This window comes from Pleurodeles waltl, chromosome 1_1 (genome assembly GCF_031143425.1).
Source record: "Pleurodeles waltl isolate 20211129_DDA chromosome 1_1, aPleWal1.hap1.20221129, whole genome shotgun sequence".
NCBI lineage: Eukaryota > Metazoa > Chordata > Amphibia > Caudata > Salamandridae > Pleurodeles > Pleurodeles waltl.
In genome coordinates this window covers 439,847,797-439,874,993 of record NC_090436.1, presented here as the reverse complement: position 1 = coordinate 439,874,993, position 27,197 = coordinate 439,847,797, and the positions used below count along the sequence as shown (strand labels likewise).

Genomic DNA, 27,197 nt, shown 5'->3' with positions numbered 1-27,197 from the left:
GTTGTCATATTGTCTGTTTTGACAAGAATGTGTTTGTGGGCTATTAGTGGTTGAAACGCTTTTAATGCTAGAAATACCGCTAGCAGTTCCAAGTGATTTATGTGAAGTAGTTTTGGTTGATTGTCCCATTGACCTTGTATGCTGTGATGGTTGAGGTGTGCTCCCCACCCAACCATGGAAGCATCTGTTGTGATAATAGCGTGAGGCATTGGGTCTTGGAATGGCCGCCCTTTGTTTAAATTTATAGGGTTCCACCATTGAAGCGAAGAGTGTGTTTGGTGGTCTACCAACACTAGATCTTGTAGTTGACCCTGTGCTTGCGTCCATTGTTTTGCTAGGCACTGTTGTAAGGGCCACATGTGTAGTCCTGCGTTTGGGACAATGGCTATGCATGAGGACATCATGCCTAGTAGTTTCATTACAAACCTTACCATGTATTGGTTGTATGCTAGATTTTACATTTTGGAACAATTGGACACTTTGTGGACTTGGAGTGGCAATTGCTCTTTGTGTGTTGAGTGTTGCTCCCAAGTATTGTTGTATTTGGGATGGTTGCAGATGTGATTTTTGGTAATTTATAGAGAACCCTAGTTTGTGTAGAGTTTCTATGACGTATTGCGTGTGAAATTGACATTGTTGTTGAGTGATGGCTTTTATTAGCTAGTCGTCTAAATATGGGAATACGTGCATATGCTGTCTCCTTATGTTAGCTGCTACTACTGCTAGGCATTTTGTGAATACTCTGGGGGCTGTTGTTATCCCGAACGGTAGCACTTTGAATTGATAGTGTTTGCCTTGAATTACAAACCTTAGGTATTTTCTATGAGAAGGATGGATAGGTATGTGGAAATACGCATCCCTGAGATCCAGTGTTGTCATGTATTCCCCCTTTTTTAGTAAGGGAACTACGTCTTGAAGTGTTACCATGTGGAAATTATCTGATTTGATGAAGAGATTCAGTGTTCTGAGATCTAAATAGGCCTTAACGTTTTGTCTTTCTTTGGAATGAGGAAATATAGTGAGCAAACGCCTGTTCCTTTTTGGTGATTGGGTACGAGCTCTATTGCTTGTTTTTGTAACAGTGCTTGGACCTCTATATGTAATAGGTCTAAGTGTTGTTGAGACAGTCTGTGCGTTTTTGGTGGCACATCTGGAGGGAATGCTGTGAATTCTATGCAATAACCATGTTGGATAATTGATAGGACCCATGTGTCTGTGGTAATATGTGTCCAGTTTTGGTAGTATGTTGTTAGCCTCCCCCCCACTGGTGACAAGTGTTGGGGTGTTGTGACATTGAAGTCACTGCTTGCTAGGGCTTGGTTTGGCGGGTTGGAAATTTCCCCTTCCTTCTGGGAATTGTCCTCTATAGGAACCACGAAACCCCCCCTCTGGTATTGTGATTGATAGGTGGGTCTGGTTTGGGAGGTGGAAGGTTCAGATGTTTGTTGCCGAAACCCCCCTCTAAATTGTGGTTTCCTAAAGGTGCCTCTGACTTGTGGGGAATAGAGCGCACCCATGGCTTTGGCCGTGTCCGTGTCCGTGTCTTTTTTAATTTTTTTAATGGCAGTATCGACTTCCGGCTCAAACAACTGTTGTTGGTTAAACGGCATATTTAATACTGCCTGTTGAATTTCTGGTTTGAATCCAGAACTCCGCAGCCATGCATGTCTGTCAATGGTTACAGCCGTGCTGACAGTCTGTGCTGCTGTATCTGCCGAGTCTAATGCGGACCTTATCTGATTGTTTGATATGGCCTGCCCCTCTTCAACTACTTGCTGGGCACGTTTTTGGTATTCCTTGGGTAAGTGCTGTATGATGTCTTGCATCTCGTCCCAGTGTGCCCTGTCGTAGCGTGCAAGTAAGGCTTGCGAATTAGCAATTCACCATTGATTGGCTTCCTGTGATGCCACTCGCTTGCCTGCTGCATCGAATTTCCGACTTTCTTTGTCAGGTGGTGGAGCATCCCCTGACGATTGAGAGTTTGCTCTTTTGCTTGCTGCTCCTACAACCACTGAGTCCGGAGTGAGCTGCTGCGTTATAAACACTGGGTCTATTGGAGGTGGTTTGTATTTCTTTTCAACCCTAGGCGTGATCGCTCTTCCTTTTACAGGCTCTTGGAAGACCTGTTGTGCGTGCTTGGGCATGCCCGGTAGCATAGGCAGGCTTTGGTAGGATGCGTGGGTGGATGCCAAAGTGTTAAAAAGGAAGTCATCCTCCACTGGCTCAGTGTGCATTGCTACGTTGTGGAACGTAGCTGCCCTGGCTAGTACCTGCGTATATGCAGTATTGTCTTCTGGTGGTGACGGCTTGGTTGGATAACATTCTGGGCTGTTATCCGATATTGGTGGATCATATAAATCCCAGGCATCAGCATCATCTTGGGTCATCCCAGTATCTGTGGGTGACTGCATTATAGGTGTTCCCACTGGTGACAATTGTGGTGAGTGTAGTGGGGATGGTTGTGGTGAGACCTGTAGTGCTGGTGACTTGTCTCTAACCACTTTGGCCTTTGGTTGCATTTCTGTTTCCTGAAATGCAAGTTTCCTTTTAGATTGGAGTGGAGGTAAAGTCTGAATCTTGCCAGTATCTTTTTGGATATGTAACCTCTGTTGTCTTTGGTCAGGTTCTTCCATATCCAACTCTTGCTCAAATCTATGTATTTCCTTGAGTTGCATGGAAAGTCCTTGCTCCTCAGTATATGAGCTTCTTTTTGTTCGGTGACGGAATCTCGACCGGAGTCTGAAGTCTTCGGCAACTCTTTGGCCTTTTTCGGTGCCAATGTTTGGTCACCTTCCTTTCGGTGGGTTGAGCCATGGCCTGCTGGCGGTGGCGTCCCCATGGCCTTAAGTTTTTTGGTGTGACCCTGAGTTTGGGGTCGTTCACTGTCGGATTCATCCAAGTCCGTCTCTTGGATGGAGATTCTTTCCTCCTCCTTGACGTTGAGCTGTTATTTCGGTTTCAACGCCATTTGCAGTCTTCTTGCTCGTCGATCTCTCAAGGTCTTCTTTGATCGAAACGCTCGGCAAGCTTCACAAGTATCCTCTCTGTGTTCGGGTGACAAACAGATTACAGACCCAGTGCTGGTCTGTATAAGGATACTTTGCGTGACACTTAGGACAGAAACGGAAGTGGGTCCGGTCCATTAGTCTGGGACGACGGGTGTGGTCGGGCCGACCAGGCCTCAGTGAAGAGTGGAAGCCCCGAAGCGGTCTTGATGTCGGTGCTGATACACTAACACTAACCCGGTACCGAACGATAACAATACCGTTGAATTTTCAATACTTTAGCTAATTTTCCCGATTCGAAATACGGAGCGAAGAGGAACACGTCCGAAGCTGATGGCGGAAAGAAAACAATCTAAGATGGAGTCGACGCCCATGCGCAATGGAACCGAAAGGGAGGAGTCACTCGGTCCGTGACTCGAAAAGACTTCTTCGAAGAAAAACAACTTGGAACACTCCGAGCCCAACACTAGATGGCAGGATAATGCACAGCATGTGTATCTGCAGCAACACATGCCACTGAACATATATATATATATATATATATGCATATACATATCCGAACATGTTTCTTTTAAGAAATGCCATATAGATAAATGTAAGGAAATGCCTCCTTGGCATGGTTACCCCCTGACTTTTTGCCTTTGCTGATGCCAAGTTATGATTTGAAAGTGTGCTGAGGCCTGCTAACCAGGCCCCAGCACCAGTGTTCTTTCCCTAACCTGTACCTTTGTATCCAAGGTAAGTCCCTTGTAACTGGTACCCCTGGTGCCAAGGGCCCTGATGCCAGGGAATGTCTCTAAGGGCTGCAGCATGTCTTATGCCACCCTGGAGAACCCTCACTCAGCACAGACACACTGCTTGCCAGCTTGTGTGTGCTGGTGGGGATAAAATGACTAAGTCGACATGGCACTCCCCTCAGGGTGCCATGCCAACCTCACACTGCCTATAGGCATAGATAAGTCACCCCTCTAGCAGGCCTTACAGCCCTAAGGCAGGGTGCACTATACCATAGTGAGGGCATAAGTGCATGAGCACTATGCCCCTACAGTGTCTAAGCAAAACCTTAGACATTGTAAGTGCAGGGTAGCCATAAGAGTATATGGTCTGGGAGTCTGTCATACACGAACTCCACAGCACCATAATGGCTACACTGAAAACTGGGAAGTTTGGTATCAAACTTCTCAGCACAATAAATGCACACTGAAGCCAGTGTACATTTTATTGTAAAATACACCCCAGAGGGCATCTTAGAGATGCCTCCTGAAACCATACCCGACTTCCAGTGTGGGCTGACTAGTTTTAGCAGCCTGCCACACACCAGACATGTTGCTGGCCTCACGGGGAGAGTGCCTTTGTCACTCTGTGGCTAGTAACAAAGCCTGTACTGGGTGGAGGTGCTTCTCACCTCCCCCTGCAGGAACTGTAACACCTGGTGGTGAGCCTCAAAGGCTCACCCCCTTTGTTACAGCACCCCAGGGCACTCAACGTAGTGGGTTTGCCCGCCCCCTCCGGCCACAGCCCCACTTTTGGCGGCAAGGCCGGAGGAGATAATGAGAAAAACAAGGAGGAGTCACTGGCCAGTCAGGACAGCCCCTAAGGTGTCCTGAGCTGAGGTGACTGACTTTTAGAAATCCTTCATCTTGCAGATGGAGGATTCCCCCAATAGGATTAGGGATGTGCCCCCCTCCACTCAGGGAGGAGGCACAAAGAGGGTGTAGCCACCCTCAGGACTAGTAGCCATTGGCTACTAACCCCCCAGACCTAAACACACCCCTAAATCAAGTATTTAGGGGCTCCCAGAACCTAGGTAACGAGATTCCTGCAACCTAAGATGAAGAAGGACTGCTGAGCTGAAAAATCTGCAGAGAAGAAAGAGACACCAACTGCTTTGGCCCCAGCTCTACCGGCCTGTCTCCCCACTTCAAGAAAAACTACAACAGCGACACATTCCACAGGGTCCAGCGACCTCTGAAACCTCAGAGGACTACCCTGCATCTAAAAGAACCAAGAACTCCTGAGGACAGCGGCTCTGCTCCAAAGAAGAAACATCTTTGCAACAAAGAAGCAACTTTGAAAGAATACACGTTTCCCGCCGGAAGCGTGAGACTTTGCACTCTGCACCCGCCGCCCCCGCCTCGACATGTGGATAACCAACACTGCAGGGAGGACTCCCCGGCGACGGCGAGCCCATGAGTAGCCAGAGATGACCCCCCTGAGCCCCCACAGCGACGCCTGCAGAGGGAATCCAGAGGCTCCCCCTGACCGCGACTGCCTGCTTCTAAGAACCCGATGCCTGGTAAGGACACTGCACCCGCAGCCCCCAGGACCTGAAGGATCCGACCTCCAGTGCAGGAGCGACCCCCAGGTGGCCCTCTCCCTTGCCCAGGTGGTGGCTACCCCGAGGAGCCCCCCCCTTGCCTGCATCGCTGAACAGACCCCTAGGTCTCCCATTGAACTACATTGCAAACCCGACGCCTGTTTGCACACTGCACCCGGCTGCCCCCGTGCCGCTGAGGGTGTACTTTTTGTGCTGACTTGTGTCCCCCCCCCGGTGCCCTACAAAACCCCTCTGTTCTGCCCTCCGAAGACACGGGTACCTACCTGCTGGCAGACTGGAACCGGGGCACCCCGTTCTCAATTGAAGCATATGTGTTTTGGGCACCACTTTGACCTCTGCACCTGACCGGCCCTGAGCTGCCGGTCTGGTAACTTTGGGGTTGCTCTGAACCCCCAAAGGTGGGCTACCTTGGACCCAACCTTGAACCCTGTAGGTGGTTTACTTACCTGCAAAACTAACAAACACTTACCTTCCCCAGGAACTGTTGAAAATTGCAGTGTCCAGTTTTAAAATAGCTTATTGCCATTTGTGTGAAAACTGTAAATCCTATTTTGCTAATTCAAAGTTCCTAAAGTTCCTAAGTGAAATACCTTTCATTTAAAGTATTGTTTGTAAATCTTGAACCTGTGGTTCTTAAAATAAACTAAGAAAATATATTTTTCTATACAAAAACCTATTGGCCTGGAATTGTCTTTGAGTGTGTGTTCCTCATTTATTGCCTGTGAGTGTACAACAAATGCTTAACACTACCCTCTGATAATCCTACTGCTCGACCACACTACCACAAAATAGAGCATTAGAATTATCTCTTTTTGCCACTATCTTACCTCTAAGGGGAACCCTTGGACTCTGTGCAAGCTATTTCTTACTTTGAAATAGTACATACAGAGCCAACTTCCTACATTGGTGGATCAGCGGTGGGGTACAAGACTTTGCATTTTCTGGACTACTCAGCCAATACTTGATCACACGACTAAATTCAGAAAATTTGTCATTAGGAACTGATTTTTGAAATTTGAGCTATTTTTCTAAAATGTTTAAAGTCCTGCTAGGGTCCTGTGTTAGTCCCTGTTAGCATTTCTTTTAGAAGTGTAAAAGTTTTGTAAAAGTTTGAATTAAGTTCTAGAGATAGTTTTAGATTCTTAAAATGTATTCCAACTTTTAGAAACATAATGTCTGCTGCAGAAGAGATTGTGATGGAACTCAACCTCACCCCTTACCTGCATCTTAGGATGTCAGGTCTCTCTGCAAAACCAAAAAGATTAAAACTGGTTCAATCCCTATCAAAGTACAGCTCCAGGAGCTTTTGGCAGAGTTTGCTAAGAACAACCCCTCTGAGGATACCTTCCCAGAGGGGGAAGCTAGTGATGTGGATGATTTCCCACCCCCACTCCTAGTTAGGGAGAACAGGGTCCCTCAAACCCTGTCTCCACAAGTGATAGTCAGAGATGCTGCTTCTCTCACAGGAGAATCCAGCAACTCTGGAAGCATTGAGGGCAGCCTCAATGAAGATGACCTCCAGTTAGCCAGGGTGGTCAAAAGATTGGCTTTGGAAAGACAGATCCTAGCCATAGAAAGGGAAAGACAAGAGATGGGCCTAGGTCCCATCAATGGTGGCAGCAACATAAATAGGGTAAGAGATTCTCCTGACATGTTGAAATTCCCTAAAGGGATTGTAACTAAATATGAAGATGGTGATGACATCACCAAATGGTTCACAGCTTTTGAGAGGGCTTGTGCAACCAGAAAAGTGAACAGATCTCACTGTGGTGCTCTCCTTTGGGAAATGTTCACAGGAAAGTGTAGGGATAGACTCCTCACACTCTCTGGAAAAGATGCAGAATCCTCTGACCTCATGAAGGCTACCCTGATTGAGGGCTTTGGATTCTCCACTGAGGAGTATAGAATTAGGTTCAGAGGGGCTCAAAAATCCTCAAGCCAGACCTGGGTTGATTTTGTAGACTACTCAGTGAAAACACTGGATGGTTGGATTCATGGCAGTGGTGTAAATGATTATGATGGGCTGTACAATTTATTTGTGAAAGAACACCTATTAAGTAATTGTTTCAATGATAAACTGCATCAGCATCTGGTAGACCTAGGACCAATTTCTCCCCAAGAATTGGGAAAGAAGGCGGACCATTGGGTCAAGACTAGGGTGACCAAGACTTCCACAGGGGGTGACCAAAAGAAAGGGGTCACAAAGCCTCCCCAGGGGAAGAGTGTTGAGACATCCAAGGGAAAAAGTAAAGAATCTTCTATAGGGCCCCAAAAACCTGCTCAGGAGGGAGGGTCCAGAGCCTCTTCACAATCCAATTTTGGGTACAAGGGTAAAAACTTTGATCCCAAAAAGGTCTGGTGTCATAGCTGTAATCAGCAAGGACACCAAACTAGAGACAAGGCCTGTCCCAAGAAAGGTTCCACTTCTAACTCTACTCCAGCTAACACTGGAATGGCCAGTCTCCAAGTGGGATCAACAGTGTGCCCAGAGCAAATCAGGGTTCACACTGAAGCTACATTAGTCTCTGAGGGTGGGGTGGATTTAGCCACACTGGCTGCCTGGCCCCCTAATATGCAAAAATACAGGCAGCAGCTCTTAATTAATGGGACAAGTGTAGAAGGCCTGAGGGATACAGGTGCCAGTGTCACCATGGTGACAGAGAAACTGGTTTCCCCTGGTCAATACCTGGCTGGACAAACTTATCAAGTCACCAACGCTGACAATCAGACTAAAGTACATCCCATGGCTATGGTAACTTTAGAGTGGGGAGGGGTCAATGGCCTGAAACAGGTGGTGGTCTCCTCAAATATCCCTGTAGACTGTTTGCTTGGAAATGACCTGGAGTCCTCAGCATGGGCTGAGGTAGAACTCAAAACCCATGCAGCCATGCTGGGTATCCCTGAACTGATGTGTGTCAAGACAAGGGCACAGTGCAAGGCTCAGGGTGAAAAAGTGGTGTTGGAGCCTGGAAAAAGGGCCCAACCCTCCAAGAGAAAAGGAAAGAAGACTGGGGAACCAGTTTCAACACAACAAGAACAAGAGAACCTCTCTTCCCAGGAAGAAGTTCTGCCCTCTGAGGGAACTGAGCCCATGGAGTTAGAACCTTATCAGGTTGAGCTCCTAGGCCCAGGGGGACCCTCAAGGGAACAGTTGTGTAAGGGGCAAGAAACCTGTCCCTCTCTTGAAGGCCTTAGACAGCAAGCTGCTGAAGAGTCCAAAGGAAAAATAACAGGAATACAGAGTCTATTGGTAAGATGGACTCCTTTACACTGAGGCAAGAGATCCCAAACCTGGTGCCACTAGGAGAGTGGTAGTGCCTCAGGAGTTTAGGGAGTTCATTCTGACCTTAGCTCATGATATTCCTCTTGCTGGGCATTTGGGACAGACCAAGACGTGGGAGAGATTAGTCATCCACTTCTATTGGCCCAACATGTCCCAGAAGGTCAAGGAGTTTTGTGTCTCCTGTGCCACCTGTCAAGCCAGTGGTAAGACAGGTGGGCACCCAAAGGCCCCCCTCATTCCACTTCCACTTCCAGTGGTGGGGGTCCCCTTTGAAAGAGTGGGTGTGGACATAGTGGGTCCACTTGAACCTCCCACAGCCTCTGGGAACCAATACATACTAGTAGTAGTGGATCATGCTACTAGATACCCTGAAGCAATTCCCCTTAGGTCGACTACTGCCCCTGCAGTAGCCAAAGCACTCATTGGTATTTTTACCAGAGTGGGATTTCCTAAGGAGGTGGTGTCTGACAGAGGTACCAACTTCATGTCAGCATACCTGAAGCATATGTGGAATGAGTGTGGGGTGACTTACAAATTCACCACACCATACCATCCACAAACCAATGGTCTTGTTGAGAGATTTAACAAGACATTGAAAGGCATGATTGTTGGGCTCCCTGAAAAACTCAAAAGGAGATGGGATGTCCTCTTGCCATGTCTGCTTTTCGCCTACAGAGAGGTGCCTCAGAAGGGAGTAGGGTTTTCCCCCTTTGAACTTGTTTGGCCATCCTGTAAGGGGACCACTAGCTCTTGTATAAGAAGGCTGGGAGAGACCTCTTCATGAGCCTAAACAAGACATAGTGGACTATGTAATAGGCCTACGTTCAAGGATGGCAGAGTATATGGAAAAGGCAAGTAAAAACCTTGAGGCCAGCCAACAGCTCCAGAAGATGTGGTATGACCAAAAGGCTGCTATGGTTGAGTTTCAGCCAGGGCAGAAGGTCTGGGTTCTGGAGCCTGTGGCTCCCAGGGCACTTCAAGACAGATGGAGTGGCCCTTACCCAGTGCTAGAGAGGAAGAGTCAGGTCACCTACCTAATAGACCTAGGCACTAGCAGGACCCCCCCAAAAGGGTGATCCATGTGAAGCGCCTCAAACTCTTACATGACAGGGCAGATGTGAATCTGTTGATGGTAACAGATGAGGACCAGGAAGCTGAGAGTGAACCTCTCCCTGATCTCCTCTCCACAGACCCTAAAGATGGCTCAGTTGATGGAGTGATCTATTCAGACACCCTCTCTGGCCAACAGCAATCTGACTGTAGGAAGGTCCTGCAACAGTTTGCTGAGCTCTTTTCCCTAACCCCTGGTCAGACACACCTGTGTACCCATGATGTGGACACAGGAGACAGCATGCCTGTCAAAAACACATTTTTCAGACAGTCTGACCAAGTTAAGGAAAGCATCAAGGTGGAAGTCCACAAGATGCTGGAATTGGGAGTCATTGAGCACTCTGACAGCTCCTGGGCTAGCCCAGTGGTCTTAGTCCCAAAACCTCACACCAAAGATGGGAAGAGAGAGTTGAGGTTCTGTGTGGACTACAGAGGACTTAATTCTGTCACCAAGACAGATGCCCATCCCATTCCAAGGGCAGATGAATTAATTGACAAACTAGGTGCTGCCAGATACTTAAGTACCTTTGACTTAACAGCAGGGTACTGGCAAATCAAAATGGCACCAGGAGCAAAAGAAAAGACAGCATTCTCCACACCTTATGGGCACTATCAGTTCACTGTTATGCCCTTTGGTTTAAAGAATGCCCCTGCCACCTTCCAAAGGTTGGTGAATCAAGTCCTTGCTGGCTTGGAGTCTGTAGGAAGTTGGCTCTGTATGCACTATTTCAAAGTAAGGAATAGTATGCACAGAGTCCAAGGGTTCCCCTTAGCGGTAAGATAGTGGCAAAAAGAGATAATACTAATGCTCTATTTTGTGGTAGTGTGGTCGAGCAGTAGGCTTATCAAAGGAGTAGTGTTAAGCATTTGTTGTACACACACAGGCATTAAATGAGGAACACACACTCGGAGACAATTCCAGGCCAATAGGTTTTTGTATAGAAAAATATATTTTCTAAGTTTATTTTAAGAACCACAGGTTCAAATTTTACATGTAATACTTCAAATGAAAGGTATTGCAGGTAGGTACTTTAGGAACTTTGAATAATCAAAATAGCATACACAGTTTTCAAATAAATCACATATAGCTATTTTAAAACTAGACAGTGCAATTTTCACAGTTCCTGGGGGGAGTAAGAGTTTGTTAGTTTTTGCAGGTAAGTAAACCACCTACGGGGTTCACGTTTGGGTCCAAGGTAGCCCACCGTTGGGGGTTCAGAGCAACCCCAAAGTTACCACACCAGCAGCTCAGGGCCGGTCAGGTGCAGAGGTCAAAGTGGTGCCCAAAACGCATAGGCTTCAATGGAGAAGGGGGTGCCCCGGTTCCAGTCTGCCAGCAGGTAAGTACCCGCGTCTTCGGAGGGCAGACGAGGGGGGTGTTGTAGGGCACCGGGGGGGGACACAAGTCAGCACAGAAAGTACACCCTCATCAGCACGGGGGCGGCCGGGTGCAGTGTGCAAACACGCGTCGGGTTTGTAATTGAAATCAATTGGAGACCAAGGGGTCTCTTCAGCGATGCAGGCAGGCAAGGGGGAGGCTCCTCGGGGTAGCCACCACCTGGGCAAGGGAGAAGGCCTCCTGAGGGTCACTCCTGCACTGGAGTTCCGATCTTTCAGGTCCTGGGGGCTGTGGGTGCAGAGTCTTTACCAGGCGTCAGGATCTGGGAAGCAGGCAGTCGCGGTCAGGGGGAGCCTCGGGATTCCCTCTGCAGGCGTCGCTGTGGGGCTCAGGGGGGGCAACTCTGGCTACTCACAGTCTCGTAGTCGCCGGGGAGTCCTCCCTGAAGTGTTGTTTCTCCACAAGTCGAGCCGGGGGCGTTGGGTGCAGAGTAGCAAGTCTCACGCTTCCGGCGGGAGATGCAGTTGTTTTGAAGTTGCTCCTTTGGAAACAAAGTTGCAGTCTTGGGTGAACAGCGCCGCTGTCCTCGGGAGTTTCTTGGTCCTTCTAGAGCAGGGCAGTCCTCTGAGGATTCAGAGGTCGCTGGTCCCTGGGGAAAGCGTCGCTGGAGCAGTGTCTCTAGAAGGAAGGGAGACAGGCCGGTAGAGCTGGGGCCAAGGCAGTTGGTGTCTCCGTCTTCTCTGCAGGGTTTTTCAGCTTAGCAGTCCTCTTCTTCTTAGGTTGCAGGAATCTGAGTTCCTAGGTTCTGGGGAGCCCTTAAATACTAAATTTAAGGGCGTGTTTAGGTCTGGGGGGTTAGTAGCCAATAGCTACTAGCCCTGAGGGTGGGTACACCCTCTTTGTGCCTCCTCCCAAGGGGAGGGGGTCACATTCCTATCCCTATTGGGGGAATCCTCCATCTGCAAGATAGAGGATTTCTAAAAGTCAGAGTCACCTCAGCTCAGGACACCTTAGGGGCTGTCCTGACTGGCCAGTGACTCCTCCTTGTTATTCTCATTATCTCCTCCGGCCTTGCCGCCAAAAGTGGGGCCGTGGCCGGAGGGGGCAGGCAACTCCACTAGCTGGAGTGCCCTGTGGTGCTGTAACAAAGGGGGTGAGCCTTTGAGGCTCACCGCCAGGTGTTACAGTTCCTGCAGGGGGAGGTGTGAAGCACCTCCACCCAGTACAGGCTTTGTTACTAGCCACAGAGTGACAAAGGCACTCTCCCCATGTGGCCAGCAACATGTCTCGAGTGTGGCAGGCTGCTAGAACCAGTCAGCCTACACGGGTAGTTGGTTAAGGTTTCAAGGGGCACCTCTAAGGTGCCCTCTGGGGTGTATATTACAATAAAATGTACACTGGCATCAGTGTGCATTTATTGTGCTGAGAAGTTTGATACCAAACTTCCCAGTTTTCAGTGTAGCCATTATGGTGCTGTGGAGTTCATGCATGACAGACTCCCAGACAATATACTCTTATGGCTACCCTGCATTTACAATGTCTAAGGTTTTGCTTAGACACTGTAGGGGCACAGTGCTCATGCACTGGTGCCCTCACCTATAGTATAGTGCACCCTGCCTTAGGGCTGTAAGGCCTGCTAGAGGCGTGACTTATCTATACTGCATAGGCAGTGTGAGGTAGGCATGGCACCCTGAGGGGAGTGCCATGTCGACTTACTCGTTTTTTCCTCACCAGCACACACAAGCTGGCAAGCAGTGTGTCTGTGCTGGGTGAGGGGTCCCCAGGGTGGCATAAGACATGCTGCAGCCCTTAGAGACCTTCCCTGGCACCAGGGCGCTTGGTACCAGGGGTACCAGTTACAAGGGACTTACCTGGATGCCAGGGTGTGCCAATTGTGAAACAAAAGTACAGGTTAGGGAAAGAACACTGGTGCTGGGGCCTGGTTAGCAGGCCTCAGCACACTTTCAAATAAAAACTTAGCATCAGCAAAGGCAAAAAGAGCATACCCCTTCTCCACAATGGCGATGACTCAGGAGTTTGATGTTATGGACTCCCACATGTGAAGAAAGTGGGCAAGTCTCCCCCCTACCGGAGACGAGTGAGCAGGGAGTGGTGGAGGATTAAGGCTGCTTTCCTTGCTGCACCCCTCCTGAGGAAGAGGAAGAGGCAGAGGCAGAGTGCTGCTGGGTGGCACCTCTAGTGCGTACTCTACCCCTGCCCCTGAAGGATCTGTAAGGTAGAGTTCCTGCAGATTGTTGTCCTGCCTAATGGAGCCTGCCACGAAAGGAAGCGCCATGACCAAAACCTCTAAACTTCCTAAAAGATCTAAAAGTTGAGGAAGTGGCTGCTTGAAGTCCCAATGACCTTGATGTGGCTCTACTCTCTTTAAAACGTTCTAGATCAGAATCGGCTTTTGCCCCAAAAAGTTTATCTCCATCAAATGGCAGGTACAGAAGAGTAGTCTGTACATCCGGGGATAATCCTGACGAACGCAGCCAGGCCTGCCGTCTCGTCGCTATGGATGTGCCCATAGCTCTTGCCACTGAATCCGAGGTGTCCAACCAAGATTGAATTACCTGGGTCGCCGCCGCCTGAGCGTCCGACAACAAGTTCAATACCTCCTGTGGCAAACCAGGGTGGCCCTTAGCCTCATCCATAAGGGCATGAATATAACGCCCCAAACTGCAAGTCACAGTGGTAGACTTTAATGCCATGCTACAAGAAGAAAAGGTCTTTTTCGCTGCCTGGTTCATCTTGTTAAACTCCCTGTCCGCAGGGGCCCCGGGGAACGAACCAGGAGCAGAACGGGAGGAGCATGACGCCTGGACAACCAAACTCTCCGGAGTCGGATGCTTGGTGAGAAAGTCCGGATCACCTGGAGCCACAAGATAGCGTCTCGCTACCGCCCTGTTGACGGCCGCCGAAGTCACTGGCTTTTTCCAGATGTCTATAATGGGGTCCAAAAGAGCCTCATTGAAAGGCAAAAGAGGCTCCGCCACCGCCGACGCTGGATGCAGCACTTCGGTAAGAAGGTTGGTCTTCACCTCCGTAGCAGGAAGTGGAAGGTCCAAAAAGTTTGCTGCCTTCCTCACCACAGCATGAAATGAAGCAGCCTCCTCCGTATATTCCCCTGGGTCGGCCAGATCCCATTCCGGGGAAGTGTCCAGGCCACTTGCTGTATCTAAGCCCTGCAGGTCCCCCGAAGGCTCCACGATCTCACCTTCCTCTAAATGCTGCCTGCTATACTCCTCTTCTTCCAGGAGCCGTAAAGCCAATCTCCTGGATCGGAGCCTTGATTCGAGCCCCGGCATCGATAAGTCGATAAGACTTCATAGCACTTGCTTCACTAAGAAGCCCACTTCTATCCATCCCACGTTTAGGTGTGGTGACGGGTTCATGATATCCTTTTTGGGACCAGAGATTTGTCCAAATTTGATGATGTGGATTTTGTTTGGTAAAATTTCAGCCCTGATGAAGTCGATGGACGAAACACGTGTTAAAAAAAAAGGCTGTGGGGGTCTGAATGGAACACATCAGATATCAAGATTGTGACTCATGGCAGCATTGCTGACTAACAGACTGAATTGAATTTGGACACTGTAATTAAACCTCAAGAGGAACTATATTGGAAACTGCACCGCCTCTTCAAATGTTCGTTACAGTATCTCACACCATCCTAAGGACACATAGTATGGTGTTCTCTTTCTTTTTCTAAGGACAATTGCAGTGACTTCAGTGGATACTTTCTGCACAGTCTGATATACAAATGTTTATATAACGAGTGCCTCTTATTTGTCTATATTTCATTATCTGTTTTGCTTGCCACGCAGTTGGGGATCAGGGGTGTGGTCCTTTAAGAGTGCACTGTGTGACAATTTAGGTTAAAACACATGCTCACCTCGTAGCCTTGAGCGCCATTGTTTACCTTAATCAACACCCTTCCAAATTAGGTATCTGAGCTTAACATAGTACTTTCACGTCTTATCCAGGATCCCTTTGAGCCTATCCGCAAAGCCTCCCTGCAACTCCTTTCTCAGAAAACAGCTTTCTTTGTAGCAATAACATCAGCTCACAGAGTTCGCGAGATCCAAGCTCTTTGTTCTTACGAACCATACACTGTCTTCCACTCTAGCAAAATGGTCATGAGAACTCACCCAAAATTCCTCCGCAAAGTCATTTTGAACATTCATGTCAATCAAGCCATTTCTTTACCAACATTCTTTCAAAATCCCTCTACTCCATCTGAAAGAAATCTTCATTCCTTGGATGTGAGGAGAGTTTTGAAATTCTATCTCGATAAGACAAGGGACAGCCGCAGATCGAACCAGTTGTTTATCAACAATGGTCTGGTCCATTATGATTTAGCCACTTTCAAGCAATCCATCTCCCGATGGATAGGTTCCTGCAAATTAGTGTGCTACCAAAAAGCTAACAAGACACTAACAGTCAAACCTAAAGCATACGCCACTAGAGGCAAAGTGGCAACTGCTGCTTTATTGAGGAATATCCCTTTTCCGGATATTTGCAAAGCAGCCACATGGAGATCTGTTAATACATTTACCAAACACTACTTCTTAGACTCTGCTGCTATAGCAGACACTCTATTTGCTTAAAAGGTCTGCCTTACTTCATTCTCTTTGTTCTCCACAGCGCTAAGTAGGGATGGGCTTGTTACACTATTCAGTGCTTATGAATATAAATGGAAATCCCCTGTGAAAGAAGAAATAGTTTCTTACCTGTAACTACAGTTTTCTTGTAGGGGAATTTCCATTATAGACATCAGAAACCTTCCTTCCTCCCCGGTGAAGTGGACAGAAGTAAACATGGGACCTATATATCATCACGCATCGCCTCAAAAACAACTGAAGCAACTGCCACATGCTCAGCATGACGGGATACTGGTGGTCTCTGGGTCCTTAAAAGCACAGTCATAATGACAGCCTATGTGGCTACACTGTCGTGCTTTACTTCATCTCTCTACTCCTTCAAAAAAAAGGGTTTGTGAAAGGCATTTATGCTGTTTTACCAAAACATCATACCATTATATACATATACAATTCTCCTGTCCCCCTTTTTGAACTTTAAGGTGAAGAATTGGGTCATTGTAGCCTAGCTGCATAATACATTTTTCTCTTAGGAGACTGCAGGCCTTCGCAAAGAAAGGCAAACATTACACTCATGAAGAGATATTGTGAAGAAATGCTCTGTGGTCCCCTTACGTGGGCGGAACTATTCAATGCTTATGTCTGGAAATTCCCCTACGAGAGAACTGGATTTACAGGTAAGAACTATTCCATCTTTTGAAATAAGTGTCATTCAGTCTGTCTTAATTACTATACACAACATGTTCACGACCTTCATTTCACATCTACCTTGGAGACGAAAAGGAGGGTGAAATGACATGCAGAAGACAAATTATGTAACTTTATCACAAGTACGACTTAGCTCCTTTCCATTCTCAGCCTTGTAGTTCGCATGCAACCTAGTGGCAGGGATGAAACTGCTTCAAATTCTCTTTAATCAAAACATGTCAATCTTTATATGCATATGTGCATCATACCTAGCCTGCTCTCCCTTTCCTGAACGTTTGTTGGGCTCTCAGTTCCCCTTTTTTGCAGAGAAGTCTATATGAAAATTGTTTCTTTCATGCTAACTTATTTTCCACGTTACCCATATAATTTTTGTTTTTGTTTCAACCAAGCTGTTATAATAATATGCCAGTTAGAAACCAGAGATGAGGGAAGGAAAAAGACATCGAAGACACTGGTTTGGAATGGCATCAATAGCAGCCTAAGCTCATCTCTGAACAAATGCTCAGATATCTTTGAGAGAGACGGCAGCAAAGAAAAAGTTTGAGTCTTTGTAAATCGGCAAGTAGATCACACCAGTGGTGTTTATAGCTACCTCTCAATCGGCAAGGGCATACTGTGACTAGCTCCAGTCCTACCAGTAATCAGACCAGAAGGTAAATCACCAAGGAGAGGAGTCCGTACTGCCAGAAAGGAGCAACGCAGCATGCCTGTTCAGTAGGATGGTTGCAGAAGCTGATGCAAATGCTATGGAGCAACTGATACAATGCTACAGATGTGCTGCAGAGACAAAGTGCAGCAGCACACATCTGGATTCGAGCACACAGAGGTAAGGGAGCAAAAAGCTTATCAGGCACAAAAGTGGTAAACTGAAAACAGGATAAAAGATGAACAGGATAAAGACTAAAGGGGCTCAGAGGACAACAGGAGCAGGAACCAACAAGGGTAAAAATAACAAACTTATGGGATCACAAACTGATGGTAATGAAGTAAGCTGAAACAGGAAGGAGATGTTACCAGGCACTGATCCAGTGCCTGCACTGCCCTTTTATAGTCCGTGACCCGAAAGGCATCAGAAGCCCCACTCACAACCTGGAAGTGAGAACAAGCCTAGCTTCCATGTACCTACTCTCGTTTACGTTCTTTGGAACTTATGAAAAGATCTAAATCCTGTATACCTAGATAAAGGCATTATACAGGCCCAAATTTTCGTGATAACTCTCACAGGATCCTTCACCTCCCCTACATTGTTCCCGCTCCAGGGGAAAAGACTCATAGTTTGTGGCTTTGTACTCCATTGACCTGAGCTGAACTTTGTGGAGGTACCAACACTGGATTTGGCCCTGGTTTGGGCATTAGTTCTTATAATCCGATTCCTGCTTTTCCTACCCCTGACTGATCCTACGCAAAGCATGATCTTCACCCAGATAATACTAGACTTCTTTCCTAGAACCTCCAACCCAAAGTTTGTGACTGCGCATCGCTTCCCTAGAGAGTCTTGTGGTTCAGGCATCTTCTTCCTCCATGCAAACACCTGATTCCTTCCCAGCTTCCCCTCTTGGCAGGGAATCACAGAAAATTGAGGCAATGAGGAAAAACATCTTCATCTAGGAGCCATGCCCTTCACTCAAGAATGCAACATGCTTCTTGGCCCACTACTCTGAAGCCTTGTGGGAAATTATGCAGTTGGTCACACCTAGTAATCAATGTGACCATTTTGTGGACACTATATGAGATAGGGAGGATGCATTGCAACAAATTATGTGTTCTCGATTGATTATGGTGGCTTCAGTGATTATGTCCTTGAGATCATGTATTGCCAACCATTGCTACACTTGGATGCGCTCCCCTGGCTTCCCAGACATGCACTTCGATGGTGCTTGCTGTTTTAGCAACTAGGTGGAATCACCCCTAAAACACTTCAAACAGGAATAGGCCTTCATCCAGTCCCTAGGGCTAGCTTCTCTGGCATACCAGCTCTGCAAGCAGTACTGCAAGTTCAAGGGCCATTTCTGCCTTTCACCTGCGTCAGCCCTCACAGCCTGTGCAGCAATTCAACAAGCTGTTTCAGAGCTACAGGGCCTTGGTTGTTGAGTGAACACATGCATACTGGGGAAAAAAGTGCCCTGTCATTGGAAAGAAGGCAGTCCATTAGGTCTGACCCACTAGATCCTGCAGAGTGTCAGCTAAAGCTGCACTTTTCTCTTTGAGGACTTGCCCACTCCCATTCCCCCTCTGCCTTCAGTTCCTTGGACAACCACACTTGACATTTGCAGCAGGAAGATGAATCCTGAGACTGAAAATAGCGTGGGTATGCTATTCTCCTTATTTTGTCATTCTAAGGAAAGATCTTTTCTTCGTTCCATTTGGGACCTTTGCATGCTGAACGCACTCCTGGAGCTGGAAGATTGGATGGTGTCCCTCAGCCCTAAAGACTCAGATTTTCTCATACTGATGCAGAGTTTGCACCAGAGGTACTTGGGCGTGGTGGTGGATACCACCCACTATCAATTTACAGGCCAGAGTTTTAAGTTAATATTTGCATCTTAATTATTCACAAAAGTGAAGTCAGTGGTTCCAGCACTTCCTTTCCCGTTGACATCTTGATATTCCTGTATCTTGATTACTGTCTGCCAAAGGTGGCTCGACATAGCTGGTGTCAGCCATAATTGTGCATTGTGCTACTCTTCGGTCTAAGATTTGCACAGTAGATGTTTTTAATACCTAGCATTGGTGACCACATGCTTGCATCCACATGTTTTTGTGCATGGACTGCTGTCTCATAGAATGTGTCTTCTTTCACTCATTCAGTATTTTATTCAGGAATAAATTCCTCCTGTTCTATTAACTCAGTCTCCTGGTCAGCATGTGAAAATACATGACCAGTCCGCACTGACATTGTTTCTAGAAGCAGTTTTGAATACAATCTCCAACATAGTCCCTTTTTCCGTGCCACACAGTGTTTGAAGTAATAATGTTAGTCCAATAGATAACACACAAGGTGCTTCTACGGATTATGTATTCCTGCTTCCAAATGGTACCTTCTGATGGATACAACTACCTGTGGATTCCTCACTTCAAGAATTTTCCCCCTCGCGCCAGCTTCAATGGAAATTTTTCTTCTAGATCTGCACGTCGACGATGACGTCACAATTGCCCGACTCCACGCGACGCCATATGACGTCATCCAGACAATAAGAAGCAGACGTCAGTTCCCTTTTTTCCGTGCCTTCAAGTAACGGTTTTTCTTCGAGGTTACCAGGGAGCTACAGTTTCACTCCGGTGTAACTATGTCTCAACGGAGGAAATCGGGTTTTAAACCCTGTAACCAGTGTGGGGGTTGAATGTCGGTCACGGACACCCATGAAAATTGTTTATGGTGCCTTAGTTCCGACCATGAGGTCGAGTCATGCGGCTCATGCCAACGCATGAATCCTAAGGCCTTTAAGGAACGAGAGGCAAAATTGTTTCTTGCCCGTTCGAAGGAGAGGCATCATCGGAGAGAGTCTTCTTCACTATCTTCGAAGACTCATCAGCGCCATGGGGACTCTCGCGTCGTCACGAATCACTGCCGATCGAGCAGGGACCGATCTCGTTCAAGATCTCCGTCAGCTCGGTGCCGGCCGATGTGGGAGATTAGCCCGACTGTCACGCCTCCACCTCCAACGACTCCGGCTTCTCCGACGTCTCCACTGTCGGTATTTGAGGTCGAGCCACATCAGGAGCCGAGGGCTTCTCCGGAGCAGGAGATGCCTGGACAATCATCGGCTTCCCCTCCGGCGTCGGTTCCTCAGACCTATCCGGCTTTCCCGGCGCCAGGCACGGATCCTGCGGCATTTTTTAATGCAATGTTTAATATTTTTGCCACCATGGCGCCTGGTGGAGGGCATGCAGGTCTTTAACTTGGGTGCTCCGGCTCCTTACAAGCCGACACCCTTTATGCCCTGTCTTCCTTTCGGAACTGCTTCGGCGCCAATGGATTCAGTCGACGGTGAAGTTGCCTGTGGCGCCGGAGGGTCTGGCGTCGGATGGCTCCGAGGAGCGGCGCCATCGAAGATCTTCGGCGTCAGTGGATACTTTCTGCACAGTCTGATATACAAATGTTTATATAACGAGTGCCTCTTATTTGTCTATACTATGTTAAGCTCCCAGAGAGGAGAAGGACGTCTAATGAGAGGGAAAACCTCCTTTAACCCTTTTAGAAAATCCTTCATTAAGGGGATTTTGAAAAAAAGAGGTTTGTGAAGGATATGTTCTGAAGCAGTAGGAGTTGCTAGGTGAACCTTTATATAAGAGAATTGCAAGCCAGATTTTGCCAAAAGGAGTAAGTATGGATGACAAGATGTAGGATCCACTTTCTTAGAGGAACACCATATGCAATATCTCTTCCTTTTGAAGGCATATGCGGAATGTGCTAAAGCACGCTTAGCCTCTTTGAGGATGTCCAGGCAGTCTTGCGGCAGATTCAAGTGTCTTGTACTGTACTAGCTCAGGACCATGCCGCCAAATTCAAAGAGGAGAGACTGGGGTGTACCATCTGACCTCCAAACTTCGTTAGTAGGTCTGGTCTGCATAGCAGCTTGAGATGGGGGTGGACAGACCGGTGAAGGAGGTCTGTGAACCACTATTAAAGTAGCCATTCTGGAGCTATGAGGAAAATCTTGGTTCTCGGCAGTGACAACTTGATGAGAACTGTTGGAATCAGGGGAATCTGCACAAAAGCGCAGAGAAATTAACCGGACCAGTTGATCCATAGGGCATTCCCTAGTGAACCTGGCTGAAAGTATCTTGAGGGGAAGCTTCAAATTTTTTGGTTTAATGCAGTGGCAGTCAATGGCTGGAGATCCCCATCATTGAAAGATGTTTCGAACTACGTCGTTTAAGAACCACTCATGCTTTTCTAGCAGGAGTCTGACTGAACATTTTGGACACCTGGCTGGTGAATGGCTATGATCATGAGGTCCCTGGCTAGAAACCATTTCCAGATTGTCTGGGCCTCATGTGACAAGGACCTGGATCTCGTCCCTCCCTCCTTGTTGAGGTAGTACATGATTGTGGTATTGTCCCTCCGAACAAGCAGGGAGTGGGATCTGAATGACAGATGAAACACCTTCAGTGCTAGATGGACTGCAACCAGCTCAAGGAGATTGATATGGCATGTTGATTCTCTCCGTGATCACTTGCCCCAGACTTGGAGGTGATACATGTGGGCTCCCCATCCCAGTAGTGAGGCATCTGTAACAATGGTTTGAGGAGGGATCTCCTGATGAAATACGGTACCTTGAAGAAGGTTGGTTGAAGAGCACCACCATTTCAGGGACAGATTTGCATGAAGGGATATTGTATCCTGTCTTCCCAATTGCATGTCAGTTGGTCCCACTGGTCCTAGTGACATTTCTGCAGAGGTTGCAAGTGGAGACAGGGATTTGATGTGAGAAAGATGTAGGCCATCAAGCTAAGGAGGGAGGATACTGTTCTCCTCGTTGGATGACAGGCTTTCCTGAGAGCATGACACTTCAGAAGTATTGATAAGTGTCTCTCTGGAGGACACACTTTTGCCCATATTGTGTCAATGGAAGCTCCCAGGTAATGTAAGGTTTGAACCAGAACAGAGGTTGACTTGCTGTGGATGACATGAAGGCCTAACATTTGTAGGAGATTGCAAATCCAATTGTAATGAAGCTGAGCTTCCTAAGACGTGGATGCCTTGGATTAGCCAAACGTCAAGGTATGGTTAGACAAATATTTTGTGTCTCCTGAGATGGGCAGCAACTACTGCCATGCACTTGGAGAATGTCCTGGGGCCTGACTTCAGGCCAAATAGAAGTACTTTGTACTAATAATGGTTCTGTACCACTACAAACATTAAGAACTTTCAATGCTTTTTGGCGATTGGTATATGAAAGTATGTGCCTTGAAGGTCGATGGAACACAGCCATCACCCTGATGTAATTTGAGATAAATTTGGTGTAATGCCAGCATCTGGAACTCTTCTTGTCAAATCCACTTGTTGGCTGTTTTGAGGTTGAGAATGGGTTTGAATTTGTTCTTGTCCTTCTCTTGATGAGAAAGTACCTGGAATAAATGCCTTTGCCTTAATGTTGGTGAGGAACAGGTTCAACTTCCTGCCTTTTGAAAGAGGATGATGACCTTCGATCGTAACAGCGGGAGTTGAAAAATAGATGGTTTTGAAGGTATGGACGGTGGAGAACTGGTGCACCTGAGACAATATCAATTGAAAACAATATTCAGAACCCAGGTGGCTTGTGTTATGGTTTGCCACTCTGCTAGATAATATTGGCTGCTTCCCCCTGCCGGAGTGGTTAACAAAAGAGGAGGAAGAAATGATTCAGGGTTTTAACTTGGATGGCTGCTTGCCTCCTTGAGCAGGCTGCTGGGTATTCCTCCCTCTAGGTTGCTTTCATTGGTATGGTTGATAGGGTCCCAGGTGCTGCTGTTGTGCACCGCTTTACTGGCACCCTTAAGACCAGTGACGGGTTTGAACCCTCTGGCAACAGAAGCAGCACTGGTAGGGTCAGAAAGATTTTCTCAGTTCCCTGGATCTCTATAAGCCGACTAATTTTAGAGTGTCCATTTCCGTCTTTATTTGTGCCATTTCATCATTGCTATGGCTTCCAAAGAGAGTTGTACCAGAGAATGTAAGATTTAATATCCTTTGCTGCAATTCTGACTTGAGGTATGTAAAGCCAAGAGTGCCTCCTAAGAATGGCATGTGACAGTACTCATGCACCGCTAATAGAGAAGTGTCTGCTGCAGCACTAATAACTTGATAACCGTAATCCTTCATTTAGGATTTCTATGAAGTGTTCCCTCTTATCTCTAGGGAGATGTTCCGCAAACTTGTGCATGGGTTTCCACAGTGCCCTGTCGTATCTGCCTTGAAGAGCAGTGGTGCTGGCTGCTTTTATAGTGGTTACTGCTTTAATGCACACTTTACGACCCACAGAGTCTAACTTCTGACTCTCCTTATCGGGAGGCACTGTAGAAGTGGGTGTAGCAAACCCCTCTGCCGCTACTCCAATCACTGAGTCTTGTGTAGGAACTGCTCAGAGGAAAGCAGGATCCTGCTCCAGAGGGCGATACTTCTTTTGAAACCTGAATGGAGCTGGCTTAACTGAGGCTGGTGTCAAGAACAGGTCCATAACAGTTTCAAGAACATCTGGCACCAGAGGCAGCAAAGGCCTTAATGCAGACTTGTGTCATAGAATCTCAAAAATGTCGTTGGTGTTGTAGTCGACATAGGAATGTTAAGTTTTACTGCTCCCCTCACCAGGACTTCTTGAAATGTCTGGACATCATCCACCAGTGATATGCAAGGAGGTGGAGAGTCTGAAAGATTCGGGGAGTATTGTCCAGTAAAAGTGGAAGACATGTCCGTATGATGCCTTGACCTAGATCTTCGTGGAGAATGATAATGGCGGGAGTGCTTGGAAGAGGAAGAAGAGCACCTTGGGCTGTGACAATGGAGTCTAGAATGATGGCGCAATATGGACCGAGATCTGGGTCTTGGAGTGACTGGTGCCGGTGGAGTTGGGCAGTGGTGGAGGAGGCGGTGAAGGGTGAGGAGAGATGTGCTAGTGGCGGAGAATCTAGTTGGACTCTTGAGTACTCTGAGTCTGGGAGGAGTAGATACGTCTTCTTTTCTTTCTTGCCTCCTGTAGCTTAGACAACGTCAAAAGGGTTCTCAACATTGACTGTCCTCGATGTCAACCTGCTTGACGACTGATCGCCGACAGCTTCTCGATGTCGAAGTGTGCCTCAATGTTGATCTTCGATGATACCTCAACGTCGATCTGGATCTCGACGGCAACTGTCTTGGTGGCCTTGTAGTTGATGGGCTCCTAGACGTCGAATGAGATGGTGGTGTTACCAGCGTCGATACTCATTGCCTCGATGCTGATCTACAGCACTTACTCGACATTGAACCAAGGATAGACGGTGAACAGGTAGGTGCAGTACCTCTTCTCAACGATCTCATCGTCTACCAAGACTGATTACATTTTTCTGCTGTTTTCTTCCTGGCACGCCCTCCAAAGACAGATGACAGGGTCCTGGTAAAGGATTGACCCTCTCCTCACCCTGAGGTCCCACTGTCCGACAATATCTGTTGTCTTCTGCGCTCTTCGGTAGCATGGAGGCAAATCTTTGCTCTGTCTTTCAGGGTGTGCTCTGAAAAGTTCCTGCAGTGACGGCAAGATTCAGGAACATGACTGTTTGGTAGGCAAACACTACACACTCCATAAGGGTCTGTTTTAGCCTTTTGTTCTCCCACAGGCTGGGCACAGGCTGGGCACCTGTCAAAGAACATTTCTCAGTGAAAATACCTATATTTTCTGTCAGAAAATAATAGAAAAAACTAGGGGGGAGACAAAAACCGTCAAAGGAAATAGTTGTCACAAGCTTTAGTTGCAAATGTTAGAGGAAAAAAGCCAAACTTGGCAGCGCTCAATGCTCCAGGGTCCTGTCAGCAGGATCAGGAGAAAAGAACTGAAGCAACTGCCACATGCTCAGCATGATGGGATGCTGATGGTCTCTTGGTCCTTAGAGGTACAGTCTCTTATTTTAACTCGTAATGACAGCTTTGGGGCTACACTGTTCTGCTTTACTTCATCTCTCTACTCCTTCAAAAAAGTGTTTGTGAAAGGCATTTATGCTGTTTTACCAAAACATCATGACTGTACATACATATATAATTCTCATGTACCTTTTTTTTACTTTAAGCTGAAGAGTTGGGCCACTGTAGCCTACTCCTATAGCCTACATAATAACTTTCTCTCTTAAATTACTCTGAAGGCCTTCCTGTAGAAAGGCGAACATTACACTTAAGAAGAGATATTGTGAAGAAATGCTCCAGTGTCCGCTCACATGGGCAGGATCTTTCAGTGCTTATGACTATAAATGGAAAGCCCCTATGAGAGAAGACTGTTTTCAAAGTGGCATTCAATCCTGAGCACTACTCTTTGCAAATGATCTACAATAATGCTCCACATTTCTAACACCCTCCAATAGTTAACAATCTCAACCTTTGGGTGTCATGTTCAATCACTACCTTTCCATCCCCAGTCACTCTGAAAAAGTAACTAACCCCTTTTTTGGTTAAAATTGTTAAGCAAATGACATTCCCTCCTTGCCAAACCAAACACAGAACTGCTGCACATAATTCTTTTCTCAAACTGAATTACTGTAATATCGTCTTGGTGACAGCAACCCCTGGTCTCCTGATTACGCATCAATGCATCCTTAATGCAAACATAAATCACCGAAGGAAACAAGCAAAATGGTGGGTGCATAGATTCATACAGCCAGGAATTACGTTTTAGCACTACTACTGTACTGCTCACTACCTGCGTGTACTATCAGTCAACTGTACACATCTCAACATCTTTACACACAGTAGTACCACACAGTATACATCACTAAAATGAAAGGTACATGTGCATATTTGTTTGCATAAGGAGTATGCAAATCTCTACTGTACGAAAAAGACAGAGGAGTTCTTACATTCCAGTCCCCAGTGAAGAAATCTGCAATACTTAGGTAGTCACTTGCTCTGACAATGTCATCGATTTCTGTGAAGAAATCCAAGTAGTTTTGGTGAAGATATAAATTAAAGAAGTCTCCAGGCATGTGTGACTTTTCCACAACTACCTAAAATAAAATAGGAAACAAATGTGCATGGATAGATGATTAATTACAATAAGAAGGGTTGGTAAAAGGTGTGGTGCTTCAAAACATAACCAAGATACTAAAGTGAGGTCAATAAACAGATCAGACCATGTACTTTTGCCAATGCCTGACAATATTTGCCATATGATTTTTTGCAAAGTTAGGATCTATGAGTTGCCCTCACGTATTTCCATGCTTAAGACTATTCTTCGTGGGCACAGGAAGATCTTCAAAACATCTTGTTTTCTTCATGCCATTTGGGATAGGCATTTTGTAAAGACACTAACAACCAATGCACCAAAATCCATGGTCAAGAAATTCACCACCTCAAAGTCAAGAAGTAAAAAGGAACCATGATACTGCTGGGCTTAAAAAAATGAAACGGAAGAAAGAAAAAAATAAAACAAACATCTATGCAACCCAGATCTATAACAACAGTTACCCATTTTGCAGGAAGTAACACAAGACTCACCTGCTGTTGTTTTTGGGGAGCTGAAATTATTTAAACATGTAAGAAATATCATGAGTGTACTGCACCTATCAAGCAAGAATTCTGAATTGATCCATTTAGTATGAAATACTGACATGAGAGTCGCTGAAAGTGCAATGCCACCATCATACCCCGCTGGTCAATAAATCCAAGGAAGTCCTTGGAAGGTCTCTAGTCCATACCAGGGAACATACTGTTACATGTATTGAGTACCCAGCATGATGTATTTTTGGAGTATGAAAAAGTTTTGGGAGTACAATCATTTTGCAAAACACTGCTCTACCTAACATCGAAAGTAGAAGTGTCCTCCAATTCTGCATATCGTCCTCAAAATCTATTGGGAGCCTATGTGGAATTGTGGAATCCCCTCAGTCTGTCCTGTGCAACTGAAAGGGATTGGTCCCAAGCCATTAGGGGGTGTACAGGGAGTATTTTTTAATGTCATTACTTGCTCTGAGGTAGATTCCTTTCCTTCACAAAGCCCTTGCTAACAGATAAGTTACTTTAGTACAATTGTGTTTATTTGCTCAACTACTCAAGCAGGATCACCGGAAAGTAAATCAAATCATTTGTATGATCTACCCAGACCTAAAACATCTGTTCGAAAATTTACATTTACCTTTCTGTCATGTTCCA

General features: G+C 46.7%; 1 protein-coding gene across 1 annotated transcript in view; it reads right to left on the bottom strand.

Annotated features, from left to right (window-relative positions):
* Positions 1-27,197, bottom strand: part of RAD17 (RAD17 checkpoint clamp loader component) — a 278,159-nt gene that overhangs the window by 55,309 nt on the left and 195,653 nt on the right. The window contains exon 13 of the mRNA XM_069224406.1: positions 25,907-26,053. Within this exon, the coding sequence (XP_069080507.1) occupies positions 25,907-26,053 (147 nt within the window). The remainder of the gene's footprint in view (positions 1-25,906; positions 26,054-27,197) is intronic.